General features: G+C 41.7%; 2 protein-coding genes across 9 annotated transcripts in view; both read left to right on the forward strand.

Moving 5' to 3' along the window:
- Nucleotides 1–4,232, forward strand: part of dgkh (diacylglycerol kinase, eta) — an 81,325-nt gene extending 77,093 nt beyond the window's left edge. For all 8 annotated transcript variants that reach the window (XM_036958716.1, XM_036958718.1, XM_036958713.1 and 5 more), the window contains one exon: nt 273–4,232. In XM_036958716.1, the coding sequence (XP_036814611.1) occupies nt 273–359 (87 nt within the window). In that variant the 3' untranslated portion in view covers nt 360–4,232. The remainder of the gene's footprint in view (nt 1–272) is intronic.
- Nucleotides 4,233–4,560: 328 nt separating this feature from the next.
- On the forward strand, nt 4,561–12,162 carry LOC110501373 (protein FAM171B). The gene is made up of 8 exons (XM_021578890.2): nt 4,561–4,932; nt 7,085–7,318; nt 7,506–7,598; nt 8,052–8,210; nt 8,365–8,535; nt 8,714–8,830; nt 9,138–9,261; nt 9,592–12,162. Exons 1-8 carry the CDS (start codon nt 4,725–4,727, stop codon nt 10,841–10,843), a joined length of 2,358 nt encoding a protein of 785 aa, XP_021434565.2. The 5' UTR covers nt 4,561–4,724; the 3' UTR covers nt 10,844–12,162.
- The last annotated feature ends 1,541 nt before the right edge of the window (nt 12,163–13,703 follow it).

A 13,703-nucleotide genomic window follows, 5' to 3' on the forward strand; every position in this document is an offset into this window, starting at 1 on the left:
AAACAAACATTGTATAGCCTCAAAACATGGTTAAAACTATCATTTTTGTAATGGATGGTCAGTCTATGCATCCATAGCCCTGTCTATGAATTTGAGAGTGGTTACATTTCTCCAGACCCATCCCGTAGCTTTTTACCAACTGCCTTGTTTTTGTTTGAACTCTGGATTCTAGCTTTAAGAGGTCCTATATAGTGATATACACTGAGTTCTATAATTATTTAGTTTTTAAATAGTAGAATCAATGTTCTTAAGATGTCATCGTCTCTCCACAGGATCTGGGGATATCGAAAGTGGGTCATATGAAGAGAATTCTTCAGGGAACTAAGGACCTGGCTAAGACCGCCATGATTGACCTCTAACCCAGAAGTAGTTGGAGAGGAAGTGCCCCTCCACCACAGAGGAATAATTTTGGAGCTCCGCAGGAAGAGCTGAATGCCTGGTATCTTGGGATGAATGGATGGATTTGATCCTTTGGATGCATTTGGGAAGGCTGTTTCAGAGAAGCTTTAGAACAGAAATGTTTTAGTGAGGCTGTGATTGGTGCCAAAATGGAAGATGGAACTTGAAAGCTGTTGACAGTGCAAAGAAGGAAGTCATGGATCTTCACAAAAAGCCATTTTTCTAAAATCATATTACCATTCATGGCACAATCAGGTATGCAACTTATCATCATTAGAAAAGTTTGATTGGTCGCCTGGCATCGTAGAGAAGGCCCAATCCAAGTAGCAACAAGGTGACTTCCATGAGTGTGTCCTACCAGCGGGGTGTGAGTGTGTCCAGTTCAATACAGTACCGTATGGCTTTGTGATTGGCTTACTGGCCCTTTGCTTAGCAGTAGATGGCTACAGATGCAACACGACAGTCACAATATCCCGCTTTCACTGTTTACACCAGAGGAGATGGCCGACGTCCCAAATGGCACCCTATTCCCCATGTGGAGCTCTACTTTTGAGTGGTGCACTATGTAGGGAATAGGGTGGGATTACAGATGTGCCCTGGGAGAAGGAGAGATGCAACATCACAACCTAAAGAGAGGGAAGCGAGGTCTCTGAAAACAGGGAGACATATGTTGCATGCTATGCTAGCTTGACTTTGGATATCTATTTGGAATTGCATGAATAGTGTTTAGATTTTTTTGGTGTAAAAAGATAACACTTGAACAAGTTTTTTTTTGTTTTATGACTTTAGTATTATTATGCCATTTGTTACTACTGAAAGCATCATTTTGGTTTGAATAGAAAAAAGGTGTTGACTTTTATTTATTTGTTTTTGCACGATGATTCTGTGTCAAAGACCTATGTCGTGTGCCATATTTTAGTCATTTTATTGTAAATGTGCTTTATTGGTAAGAAAACATCAGAATTTAAGACAAGTTATCAGATTACATATTAGGAGTTATGTTTTGTCATTTGACACGTTTTCTGTTGATGTGAAAATCAGTACCAAAGTGAATGTCCAAGACACTTCCGAACTTAAATGTTAACTTTGAAAGTAGTGGAAATATTGTTATAATGTGTTTGAGATAAATATCAGTTACGTATAGAGGGAGTGAATTTGCTGGTTGTAAAAGCCAACAATTTCATATTTTTATGGAATACTTAATAGGCACTTTTCCATTTTGGGTGTTTGCAAAGATACATCATCAAATCAGTTAGATACATTTCACTTCAATCTTTAGCATTTAAACATTTCACAGAGTAACACTATGGTAGTGGGAATAGGAGTTATACATTGATTTAAGTAGAGCAGCTGAGGAGCAAAGGAGTCTTGCAAATGTGCAGCCTTTCTAAATTGCTCAGTGTGATATGTAATGTTAATAGGACACTTATTTTGTTAGATTGGTTGCATTACAGGGTATATTTGTATGTGATGCTAAGTATGCATTGTATATATGCAATCTAAACCAGTGTGCGCATACACTGTTAGTAGCTATTCTAGTCCAATGCCTTTTGTAGATTGCTGACATGACGTGTCAACAGCTAACACGTTTTGATGACATCGTTTATTCATTTGCGCCATGAACACCAATGGTAGATGATTGTTTTGGTTGAGTAGACTAATCTCTCCTGTATGTGTTTAATGCTGTTGTATTTGAATGGAGGTGCAATACTGTAGTGGTTTTGATACCGTTTCTCTGACGTGTCGTTTCGCTGTGGGGAAAACCGAAAGGGTTTTATATACACGGACGGACTTTTAAATGAAAGAGCGTTTTTTTTTAACTAGTTCATTTCAATTCAAAGATTCTTCCAATATCTCACTGGTTTTTTAGTCTCGTTCCTCTGTGCTTCCAGGATGATTCTCAAAGCAGGGAATCATAGACTGTTGAACGGGCAGACCTGACTGTTGTTCTCTGTGTTTCTACACCATCCCTTGTATGTTCATTTACATCAGCTAAATACTTAGCAACAACTGTATGTTTATCATCGATCGGCCAACTTGTAATATCAATTGGTCCAATGATTATGATTATAATCATTTTTTACCTGGAACAAAACTGTTCGTGTCAGGATCTTGGTTCGCTTTATTGTACAGTCCTGTACCCCAATCTACTACCAAATGGAAATAGGAAATTATCATTTCATGATCACATGGTAATTACATTTAGGCTTCTTTGGGATTCATCGAGAAAGAAATGAATCTTTTTGGTACCAGTTGGTTACCAATTGTGTTAATTTATTTGAAGTTGGCGCCAGAAAGTAGCTTGTATCTAATACTCCATAATTGTGCAGTGTAAATATAGGACTGTAAAATACAGCATTCCCTACAATATTCTTAGAGGGTGCCACATATCACAACTTGAAATTCCTAGTTTCCCACCATCCTCTCTTTCAGTGACTTCTTTAAGAGAATTGACATTATCAAGAAGCATATAGACTATCCTCACAGTCAAGTATTTTTTTAATAACATGAAACCCAAATCATGAGGCCTTTAAATGTCCTGAAACGCAAACTTTTTTTTCTAGTCCTACCTTAGCAAAAAATAGTCTAGACAAAATAAATGTGCTTTATTGCAAGTATGATTGTTGTAAAAAATAATAATAATAATAATTCAAGTTCATAGCCCCAAGCTAGCTAGGTTCCTAACCAAAGATATGAATTAAACATATTCTGAACTTTCAATCTTTTATGAAATCCTAAGTACCCAACCCACAATTCTTGATCATTAACTGTATGTCAGTCATTGTGTGACAGTCAGATGACGATCAGTTCTTTGTTTGTGCCACAGTCATGTCTTGTCTTTAAGTGGCTTTGTTATGGGCTGGTATCACAGACATATTGAATATGGATTCATTTTAAGTAGGCCTAGCTCTTGTTCTCAGAGTGGTTTAACATTCCAATACATAGTTCTGTATTCATATTAAAACCACATTTTCAGTAGTCTGAATTCAAGTGCCATCTAGGTAGTTTATGTCTGTGTTTTCAGCTCAAATGTGCGTTTTCTCACTGCAGGTCAAACTCAAAGCTTTAGTTCACAGGCTATGTGTGTCTGTCTGAAGGGTCTCTGCCTGGTTTTGCATGACTGTGTTAGACCCCACTCCAGGCTTAGAGACAGAGAGCGCTTGAGTTCTCCAACCTGGGGAGAGGTTTCCCGTACGCACAGATCTAAGATCAGCTTACCTCCCCCAATCCTTACCATAACCATTAGAAGGGGAAAACGCAAAACTGACCTTAGATCAGCATCCAAGGGCAACTTCAACCTACTCCGTGTTTTCCAGTGTTGTGTATATATAATGCTGCAAACTGCCTGGTTTTCATAAACCAACCAAACCCTATGTGAGGATATTTTAGGATGATGGTCTATAACATGGTGGAAGAGAAGTGAGTTTCATTTGTTTACATTATGTTTACAATGGCACAGTTTTAAGAATACATATACATAGATATACAATATTTGCATATTTATTGCCTAAGGTTAAACAATATGATGATGTGTAACTGTGTTTTCATCTTTGGAATATAATGTTACAGTTGTGACCTGTGTTACTATCTGGATGATTTTGGTAAAGTAGTTGGTCATTTTTATGACTAATAAGTGACTGTTTGCTGTGCCTTTTTATGGTTAGAATGCATGGTTAACTATTTATTACAACATGGAAGTCACTGAGATGTGTATTTTTGTATTCTGATTAAATAAATGGCTCAACTTTGTTGTACATTTTCTTAGGCGCCTTAAAAACAAGACTACCGGTTCATATCTTCCTTCTTCAATAAAAGTGAAAGCGCACACAATGTGTTTCCTGCCTAGCCATAGACTGTTGCCATCATTACCATCATTACATATGGTGTTTGTTTATATTGTTTGTTGTTGTTTCGTCACATTTTTACAAAACCAATGTAGAGAGGACCACTCATATTGGCAGTTAATAATGTACTTGTTTACTAATTAACTGGTACTGGGCTATTTAGGATCTGTTCCGGTAAAGTAGGCCTACATACAATTGTGTATATATTTAGGCCTATACACAGATATTCAAAAAACAGACATTCAAAAAACGAAAAGCATTAGGCTACATTTTAATAGGACAAAAGGGGTGGAGTTTGTCAAAGACTACAGACCTGTCTTGCATGCTGGTACTGGTAGTGACAGTAGATTGTGAACGAGGATGTTCATGTTGAACTAATTGTGTCGCTTAGAGAACTACAATGGCCTACCATGCGGAGGATAATGTGGGACTCATGCCTAATGTTTACCGTTATGTCTCGCTTTGTAACTGCAAGTAGTCATGTCAGTATTAGGAGTTTACACGTTGTTATTAGCGCTATTCTACAGGGACGGGATGAGATTGACCGCAAGCAGTTTGTCTGCCGCGGGCCAGATGGCACAGCGCGATGACGGCGAAATTGTAGACATTATTGTTAAGGGCGCAGCAGACCATCAAGTGGTTCAACAAATTCAGCATCAGGACCAGACAGCATCAGTCTACTCGTCAGGTATGTGTTCGCCAATCAGTTAATGGATGGAATGTGGCTCCTGGTTATGAATAAAGATCTCCAAAGTGTGTGGTGTTAAAATAATATTGTGTAAAGTGTATAGATAGCCAACGAACATTTTAATCTCGTAAATTTCATGATCATTTTTTTTACATCTTTAGATATATTGCATGGTATGCCTACAGGTGAGGCAGCACAGGTCGGTTATATTTTCCATTTTCCCTCCAGAGAACCTTTGAATGAGAGAGACAGTTTAAATTGCGGTAGAATCCCCATTAGGAGTGCTGTAAGCCAAATATACCACAATGTAAGACACGCTGTGCAATGCATGTCTAGCCATCTGCTGTTTGTTAGTCAGCAAGGAGAGTGAGGAATATTTAGCAGATCATGTCATTCAGAGTGTGAATGAACTAGAACGAACAGCTCATTTCCAAAGCCAAACGTGTTCATTTTCATTTTGCTAGTCATGATATTGTTTTGGAGTCTGGACCACCATTACAGCATGATCCAAGGTCCTCAAAGCATCTAAACAGCAGGCTGCCTACTTGTTTACAATGCCGAATGAATGACAGGCTTGCATTCATATTTCTGTTCAGAGTCTTTATGATGTATTCATTGTGTAGGAGTTAATTAGCATAATGCTTATTCACGTGCACTTCTCGCTCATTGCGTCCAATAAGGAACATTTATTCACAACAAAAGAACAAAAGGTACCTTTTATCATGTACCAGATGTTCAGTAGCCTTGTCCCAGATCTCTTTGTGCTGTCTGACAGCACAAAGAGGTCTAGGACCAGACTAATGGGATCAGGAATTTAATATGTTGTCCCACATTGAAGAGGCTAAGACAAGGACTTGTTGAATTCCTCCTGGTGTGTCTCCTAACAGGGTCGCACTGTTTTATCGTCCTCTCTGCTGGACAACATGACACACCCTACAAGGTCTTACCATAAACTAGCCTGGTCCCAGATCTGTTTGCTATTGCCTTGCCAATGACCATAGGGGCTGGTAAAATGGCACAAACGGATCAGGGACAAGGCTAACTGTAAGCACCGAAATGACCTAAATCTCAGCACCATTCCACTTTCCTATACATTTCAGTATGGTGTCTATAGGACAGCAATTTGACTTGGATTGTCCCGGTGATGTTGTGCAATTGTAGCGGGAATGGCTTAATCCCAACACAGCAGTGTCTGAACCGGAGCCATAGAGGATCAGTCTCAACAGGCCCATCTGCTCCTCCTATTGGTGCACACACACACACACACACACACACACACACACAAACAAACAAACAAACAAACACACACACTTTCCTGCATGATGTAGCCTAATTCCCACTGAAACCATTTGATGTTCTGTTTCCAAGTCTCAAAATATATTCTACATATCATGTCATATGATTGGCGTTACCAACTATAGCTGGCTTCTCAATCTCCATCTAATTTGAGTTAATAGCAGGTGGAATCACATATCTAGCCATCTCTATTGGAATTATGACCTCATAGGCCGTAAACCCCCATTCTGTCCAAACCGTAAATCTCTCAGAAGTGGGCCCCAATTCTCCAAACAAGTAGATTATAGTAATCTGGTATTATTCACCTCCACTGCAGATTAAACAGGCCCTTCTGTCTTGTTGGTCCACTAAGACTGTATGGTTGAACATGAGTGTGAAGTGGCTGTAGGGCAGGCTTCATCCCCTTCACATCTCTCCTTCATCTCTACCGATCTGAAAACTGCAGGACTGTTGAAAGGGATGTAATATAAGCCTACCCAGAGATTAATTGTCACCTGTCCACCTCTATAGAATCAGCCCAAAGAAAGGATTTGATAGCCGGACAATATCTTTATTAGCCTGTTTGCTGATGTAGCACAATGTTATCTTTCAAACGTCTTTATATATTCTCAATAATCGGCCAAATTGAGTTTCTGCATCACATAGGTCCCGTGGGACAATTGAATAGACATCCACAGGGAAATCCTCAAATGTTTTTGTTTATAGTGTTCTTATTAAGGCCTATTTTGCTTTAAATCGGGACTATATCATTGATTAAAAAATATTGCCAATCAGTGTTGTCTACATTACAGTATCGAATTGTAAAAAAGGAAAAACATTTGATCATTGAACTGAATTTATCCTTTGCTTTCTCCAGGCTCTGAATTCCCTCTGAAGGTCCAGGTCAATGACATGTCAACCCGCCACGTCCTAAGCCTAGCCACAGTGGAGGTGTATGTGAACTACACCAGGACCAACTCTGCTCTCACCACTGAGGATGGTCGAGTTTTTCTTTATGTGCCCTACCAACTGGGGTTACCCCTCACCATCGTGGCTAGCATGGATAGTTACCTGCTCACCCTGCTGCCCTGGAAAACCACCAGGATACCAAGTAAGTGTGTGTGGTGTATGTGTGTACTCGTCGTGGCGGCTTGTCATTGCAGTAGCTGTTGAATTCTAATGTGAGATCGCCATCTAGTTTCTCAATGTAACAACTACGTAGTGACAGTGTGGGGATCAAATCAAGCAAGTGCCTCTGGAAAGTTTCACCGTGCCTTTTCCCTTCTGGTTTACTGCAGTATTTTCAGCTGTGACCATGTCCCTGTTGTCCATAAACCAAGGCAACATCTGGTGGTTTGACGATTCTGTTCTGATAACTGGCAAAACATCTGGTATGTATGTTGCGTCTTTATTGTCTGATTTACTTTCCTGTTATTATCCATTCTATGATGCTTTATTTACACTCCTAGAAGAAAAAGGTGCTATCTAGAACCTAAAAGGGTTCTTCGTCTGTCCACATAGGAGAACCCTTTCAAGAACCCTTTTGGGTTCCAGGTAGAACCCTTTTGGTTCCATGTAGAGTCCTTTTGAGTTCCATGTAGAACCCTTTTGAGTTCCATTCCTTTTACAGAGGGTTCTACATGGAACCCAATAGAGCTCTACCTGGAACCAAAAAGGGTTCTTCTATGGGGACAGTCGAAGAACCCTTTTGTAAGCCTTTTTTCTACGAGTGTACGTACGGATAGCTACTCTTATTCATAGGTCCTAGTTCTTGAACATAAGCTAAACATGGCCTTGTTTTTGTAATTTATCTTATTAATTACCATATGTCTTTTCATCTGTAGATGCCTTGTCTCAGCCCAGGGTCCAGTTCCCTAAGAGTCTCCTGAACCTGACAGACAGAAGAAGCCTCTCCTCTTTCAGAGCTTACCTAACAACGCCTCAGCCTCCCGTTGGGAAAGACTGCTACGCCTACACCGCTGGCCTTCTCATCAACCAGTCAGGTTTGTGTGTTTGTGCAGCTTTTTCAAACCACATTCGGAGGGAGGTACAGAGCAAGAGACAACGGCATACAAATTAGCAATACTGTAATGATAAGACCTTTTTCATTGATCTTTTGTATTTCAAAGGTCTTAAAGTAATTGTTTTCTGTTTCAGGATACAGCAGCATTGAGTTGAGCCCCATAGCAGCTGTCAGTGCTCAACTCTTGTCCAATGGCAGAGAGATCCAGGTGACCGGGCCAGTACAGATCACTCTACCCCTGGGGGACAACTCTGGACTGCAGGCCTCTCATGCTGTGCCAGCCTGGTCCTTTGACCATACTACTGGTGGGTGTAGAGGTAGTTGGGGGAAGTTCCCCTAGACAATGATCTAAGGTCAGTTTTACATGTTACCCTCTAATGGTTAAGGTTAGGATTTGGGGAAGGAAGGCTGACCCTAGATCAGTAGTTCATTCATGTCTTCAACACTCAACACTTCAACATTCATGTCATCAATATTATTCAGGTGCCTGGATGAACAGAGGACTGGGAATTATGAAGATGGAGGAGGGGAAGTTGTTTTGGACCTTCATGGCCCCTCATCTAGGCTACTGGATAGCAGCACCCATGCCTTCGATCAAGGGTATGTACTGTATGATAGGTAGCAGTTTCCCAAATCAACAAAATATTTGTTACCCTTCAGAACTCCTTAAAACTTCAAACCTTAAAACGCACCTCTGTTTATTGTATTACTTCATAATTGTATTAATTTTAGGCCCAGAATGCAATTCAACCATTTCTAGATATATTGAACTATACATTATTTATAGCTGGTGGTAATTTCCAGCAAGCAGATTGTCTATTGTTCTACAGTATATGAGTTATTTTTTGTGCTCTCATAACGCTCTCCAAACGTTTAACCAGACTCTTATGTGCTAATGTTAATATAGGTTACATGGGACATGCCACCCCTATGGACTTCATCTCCTACCATAGCTCCTTGATCGTGGCTGTGCTAGGAGGAACTCTTGTCCTCCTTGTTGGAGTTTTAGCAGTGATGCTCTGTTGTCGTAGGTAAGAGATGAATTCATTTTGTTGTTACCTCACTAATCTGTTATTGTTTAGACGTTAATGGGCCAGATTAACCAAGTGAATTGACAAATCTCCAGTGTCATCAAACTGTTAATTGATATTTTGTTTCACATTTGAACTTGTGTCAATATAGTATAGTATAGTCATCTTTTAACGATGTAAACTAATGTTATGATCTGATATCAACTGATTGTATATACCATAGTGATAGTGACCATTTGAAGCTGATCCACCTTTCAATGGTGGTCTGATTAGAAACATGTTGTATTTCCTAAGAGAGGTTTCTGTTTCGATCCACAAATGTTCTTCTAGGGAACCTAAGACAAAGAGGATCCACGCCACCAAAATGGCGTCGTTGGAGATGGACCAAACCACCATGACACATGACAACCAACTCTGCGAAGTGTCTTCTCAAGACTCCACCCACTCTGAAGACGTATCCCACCAATTATTAACGAGGAGGGGCGATGGCAAATTGGACGATTCAGCCACTTCCAAGTACAATGACGACTTCAACATTTACATTGAGGGTACAGATCTTATTGGTCCAGAGTCCTCCAGGCCTTTGCAGCAGGCCCTTCTTGTCAACAGCAGTGACATTCTGTGGACACGGGGCATTTCTGAGGGGATAAATCTACCTCTCTCTCTCAATGAGAGCTTGTTCCTCCAGGACAGACTGCTCCACTTCCACAACCAACCTGTGGCTATCCGCCATGCTCCAGGGCTTTGGAGCTCACCAGAGCAGCCCTCTCCGGGATGCAGGTCTGCCACCCTGCCCCGAACAGGTGGGATGTACGACCTTGGGCAAGGACAAACTGTGGGCATGGACAACCTCACACAGACTTTACTCAAGTCCCCTCTGGCCACTCTGGAGCGCTCCCAGGGGCACAGCAGGGAGGGGACTTCACGGGGACAGGGAGGGCTTCACGGGGACACCACCTTCAAGCCAGAGTCCTGGAGCCGCTACTACAGCAGCCTCCCAGAGTCCGTCTCAGTCCCCAGCACGCTGAACAAGGCCAGAGGAAGAGGAGGCCACCGCCCTGGGTGTGGGCGTCCCTTTTCCAGTGAGCTCCAGGAAGCAGACCAGAATTCAGAGCAGACCCCCTCAGAGCTCACCAGGGCCAGGCCCTCTCCTCTCGCCCCGCGGGCATGGTTTGTATCCCTGGAGGGCAAACCGGCCGCAGAGATCTGCCGCAACTCTTCCTCCGTCACGGACTCCAAGAGAAAACGCAGGGCGGCAGGGGACAGCCGTGACACCAGTCTTGACTCTGGAGTGGATATGAGCGAGCCCAACAACCAGCCAACTGTTGGGAATAGGCAGACGATGCTGGATCGTAGTGGCACCTTTGTCAAGAGAGCCACACTCCATATTAAGCCCCCCCTTCTCGTCTCCGGTGAGGAATTGAACAAGGAGTGCAGCGGGAAAGGCGCCATGGGGGGCCAGACCCCAAATGATGACGCCCCCCAGGGGACCATCCTGCATGTAAGTGGTGCTAGCGGAACTAGTACCAACGTCTCACAGGAGAGAGGGGAGGGGCCGAGTGCTTGCCCAGAGAGACACTGAGTTCAGGGCTATATTCAGTTGTGGAATGTTCAGATATAAATATACAACGTAGAATAAACATGTCCCTCTGACATGAACAATAAATATTCATGTCAGTTCAATTCATGACATTTCTATCTGCAGCGCTCCACAACGTTTGCCTACTGAGTGTGACCTTGGGCCACCTCACCCCCAGGAAACCATGATAAGGACAATGACAAGAACCTGGCATCACATGGAGGAAAAGCCACTCACAAAGCTGAACTAGGAGCATGAGCTGAAGTTGTGTAGGGGAATAGTCATAGACATCAAATTGCACTGACTGTGTCAATACATGTTATGACAATGCCTAAAGGTGGTGTTGTACAATCTCTTGTATTCATCTGTCGAATGCAAACCCGGTGAAACTTAAAGGAATCTTACTTTCACTTCACCTGTGCCATTTCTTACTCATAACATAGAATGTATTTGTGTAGGCTGCACCTTTACAAGCCCGCCATGCACTTAAGTTTCATTGTGAATCTGCCTGTCTGTGATTGACTATACTCACATGAAGAAAGTCTGTTACATTCCTGGAAAGCAAGCGCACATTTGCCTCAGCAACATTTGAACTCGTCAGTAGGGAAAGTTGTAAGGTCTCCAGATTTACGTTCACTGCCAGATTCTGTTCTGTTAGACATCCTGTCCTGTGGTAAATTATATCTTCCTGTCCTGTAGCCTTTGAACTGTATGTTGGGTGAGATGGCTGCTCCCGCTCTGTTGAAAACCAGCTGTTGTTCGTCTAGTTCACGGGACTCTATAGACTTCTCTCATTCCACCTCTACCACTTAAATGTAACTGCTTGTACTTCACAGTCATGGTTTTATCAACTAAAAGTCTATTATTCTTGTCGTCCCTAGATTTTGTACAATTTATAATGGCATGAGTTGTTTAAGTCAAGAGAATATTGAAAGAGTAATTACATTTTCAAATATGCTTGTGCGAGCCTGTTATGATGCATATGAGTTTGCTTGCAAATGACTCGTCACTGGTTGGCACAGAGGCTTGTCACGACTTCTACCGAAGTCGATGCCTCTCCTTGTTCGGGCAGTGCTCGGCGGTCTTCTAGCCATCGTCGATCCATTTGTCTTGTCTTCCCACACACCCGGTTCTCATTTCCCCTCATGCGTTGTGTATTTAACCCTCTGTTTCCCTCAGGTCTTTGTGTGGTATTGTTCATTCCGTTTCATGTCATCCGCACGTTAGTCTGTTGCGCTGGGTTAACCCATATTGTTATTTCCTGTTCACTTTGCCGTGTGCTTTTGGTTCGCCTAAATAAAAAGGCTCCGTTGGCTACCCAATATCTGCTCTCCTGCACCTGACTCCCTTACAGCCATTTACACATACCCGACACTTATAAAAATGTGTATGATATTTCAGTTCAACAAAGCACATACATAACTGGCAATATATTATCCACTATTGTGATACAGACTGTCAGGTGCGTGAATGAGGACCCAAAAGCGAATTAACAAACAGAGTTTCTTTAATGATGAACACACGTGGGCTCAGATGGACAGGTAGATTCCGACAGGACAGGACAAGGTTGCAGCAAACACGATGATAGTCTGGTTCAGGCATGAGACACACAAACAAGAATCCGACAAAGACAGGAGCAGAAACAGAGAGAGATATAGGGACCTAATCAGAGGGAAAAAGGGAACAGGTGGGAAAAGGGGTGAATGAGGTAGTCAGAGAAGACAAGGAACAGCTGGGGGAAAGAGGGACAGAAACGGTAACCTAGTACGACCAGCAGAGGGAGACAGGGTGAAAGGAAAGGACAGAAAGACACAACATGACAATACATGACACAGACACTATAGAAGTCAAACATACTATATGTCTTCAGAAGGACAGACTACATAACAAAATGCCAATGACCAAAAACACAACCCGTTCAATGTTTACGATAGTTTTTAATTTAGGTAATATACAGTATTAAGGGCACTTCTACGGAAACTTTGATCGCTTTTTCATTGTCACTCATCTTTGATTGCTTTTTAAAATGAAATAGAAGCATACAGCAACATTTGTAGTGATAACCATTTAGAAATACTTCAAATGGTTATGATGAGAAAACATACAACTCTTACAGTAAAGCTTTTAAATAGGTGTTACTATACAGTACATAAATACATAGACATAAGGCACCAATTTAATGGCCGGGTTTGCTGGTAGAATGTTTTCATTACATGCTGCAAGGTCATTAGCTAACATGGCAAAAACAAATGTGTTTTGAAGCTTCAGTCAGCCCATGCAGATGCAGATTGCCCATGCAGTATGCAGATTGCAACAGCACTGTTGATACCAGGAAACTGTTCCCATCACGTGTTTTCATGTTAGTAACATTGGTGCACTATTTCTCAATGTTTCACCTTTTAGGACCATCACGGCCCAAGAACATGACATTCTCCATCGATCTCTTCAATTTCAGGTAGACAAAAATATTGTGAAAGGGCTGTAACACTGAAAATGCTATCGATACATGTATCTTACTTTAAGAATGTAATTTGATTTATCCTAAATATATTTATTTTTCCTCCTTGTTTAAGACAAACGTGAGTTTTTGAAAAGAAACCGCACAGCTCTGGTTAGCCAGGTGAAAAACGTGAAGGCCATTGTCGATGATCTGCAGAGTGGAGGTTGTCATGATGAAATGGCTGCCAACGTGAATGCCCAGTTGACACCACAAGAAATGATGAGGAAGCTCCTGGATAGCGCGACCAGCACCGGGGCCGCTAACGCCCTGATTCAATTCATTTTAACTCATCAGAAGGATGTCATGGATGACCTGATTGCTGAAAATGCTTGAAGAGGTCAATTGGTTCTTCATTATAATTGA

Source organism: Oncorhynchus mykiss, chromosome 22, assembly GCF_013265735.2.
Source record: "Oncorhynchus mykiss isolate Arlee chromosome 22, USDA_OmykA_1.1, whole genome shotgun sequence".
In the NCBI taxonomy this organism is placed as follows: Eukaryota; Metazoa; Chordata; class Actinopteri; order Salmoniformes; family Salmonidae; genus Oncorhynchus; species Oncorhynchus mykiss.

Bases quoted from the DNA above. Each gene is read 5' to 3' on its own strand.
- LOC110501373 (XM_021578890.2), top strand. From the start codon at position 4,725: ATGTCAGTATTAGGAGTTTACACGTTGTTATTAGCGCTATTCTACAGG. The intron at 7,319-7,505 runs GTAAGTGTGTGT...GGTTTACTGCAG, and splicing joins GAAAACCACCAGGATACCAA to TATTTTCAGCTGTGACCATG. The intron at 8,536-8,713 runs GTGGGTGTAGAG...AATATTATTCAG, and splicing joins GTCCTTTGACCATACTACTG to GTGCCTGGATGAACAGAGGA.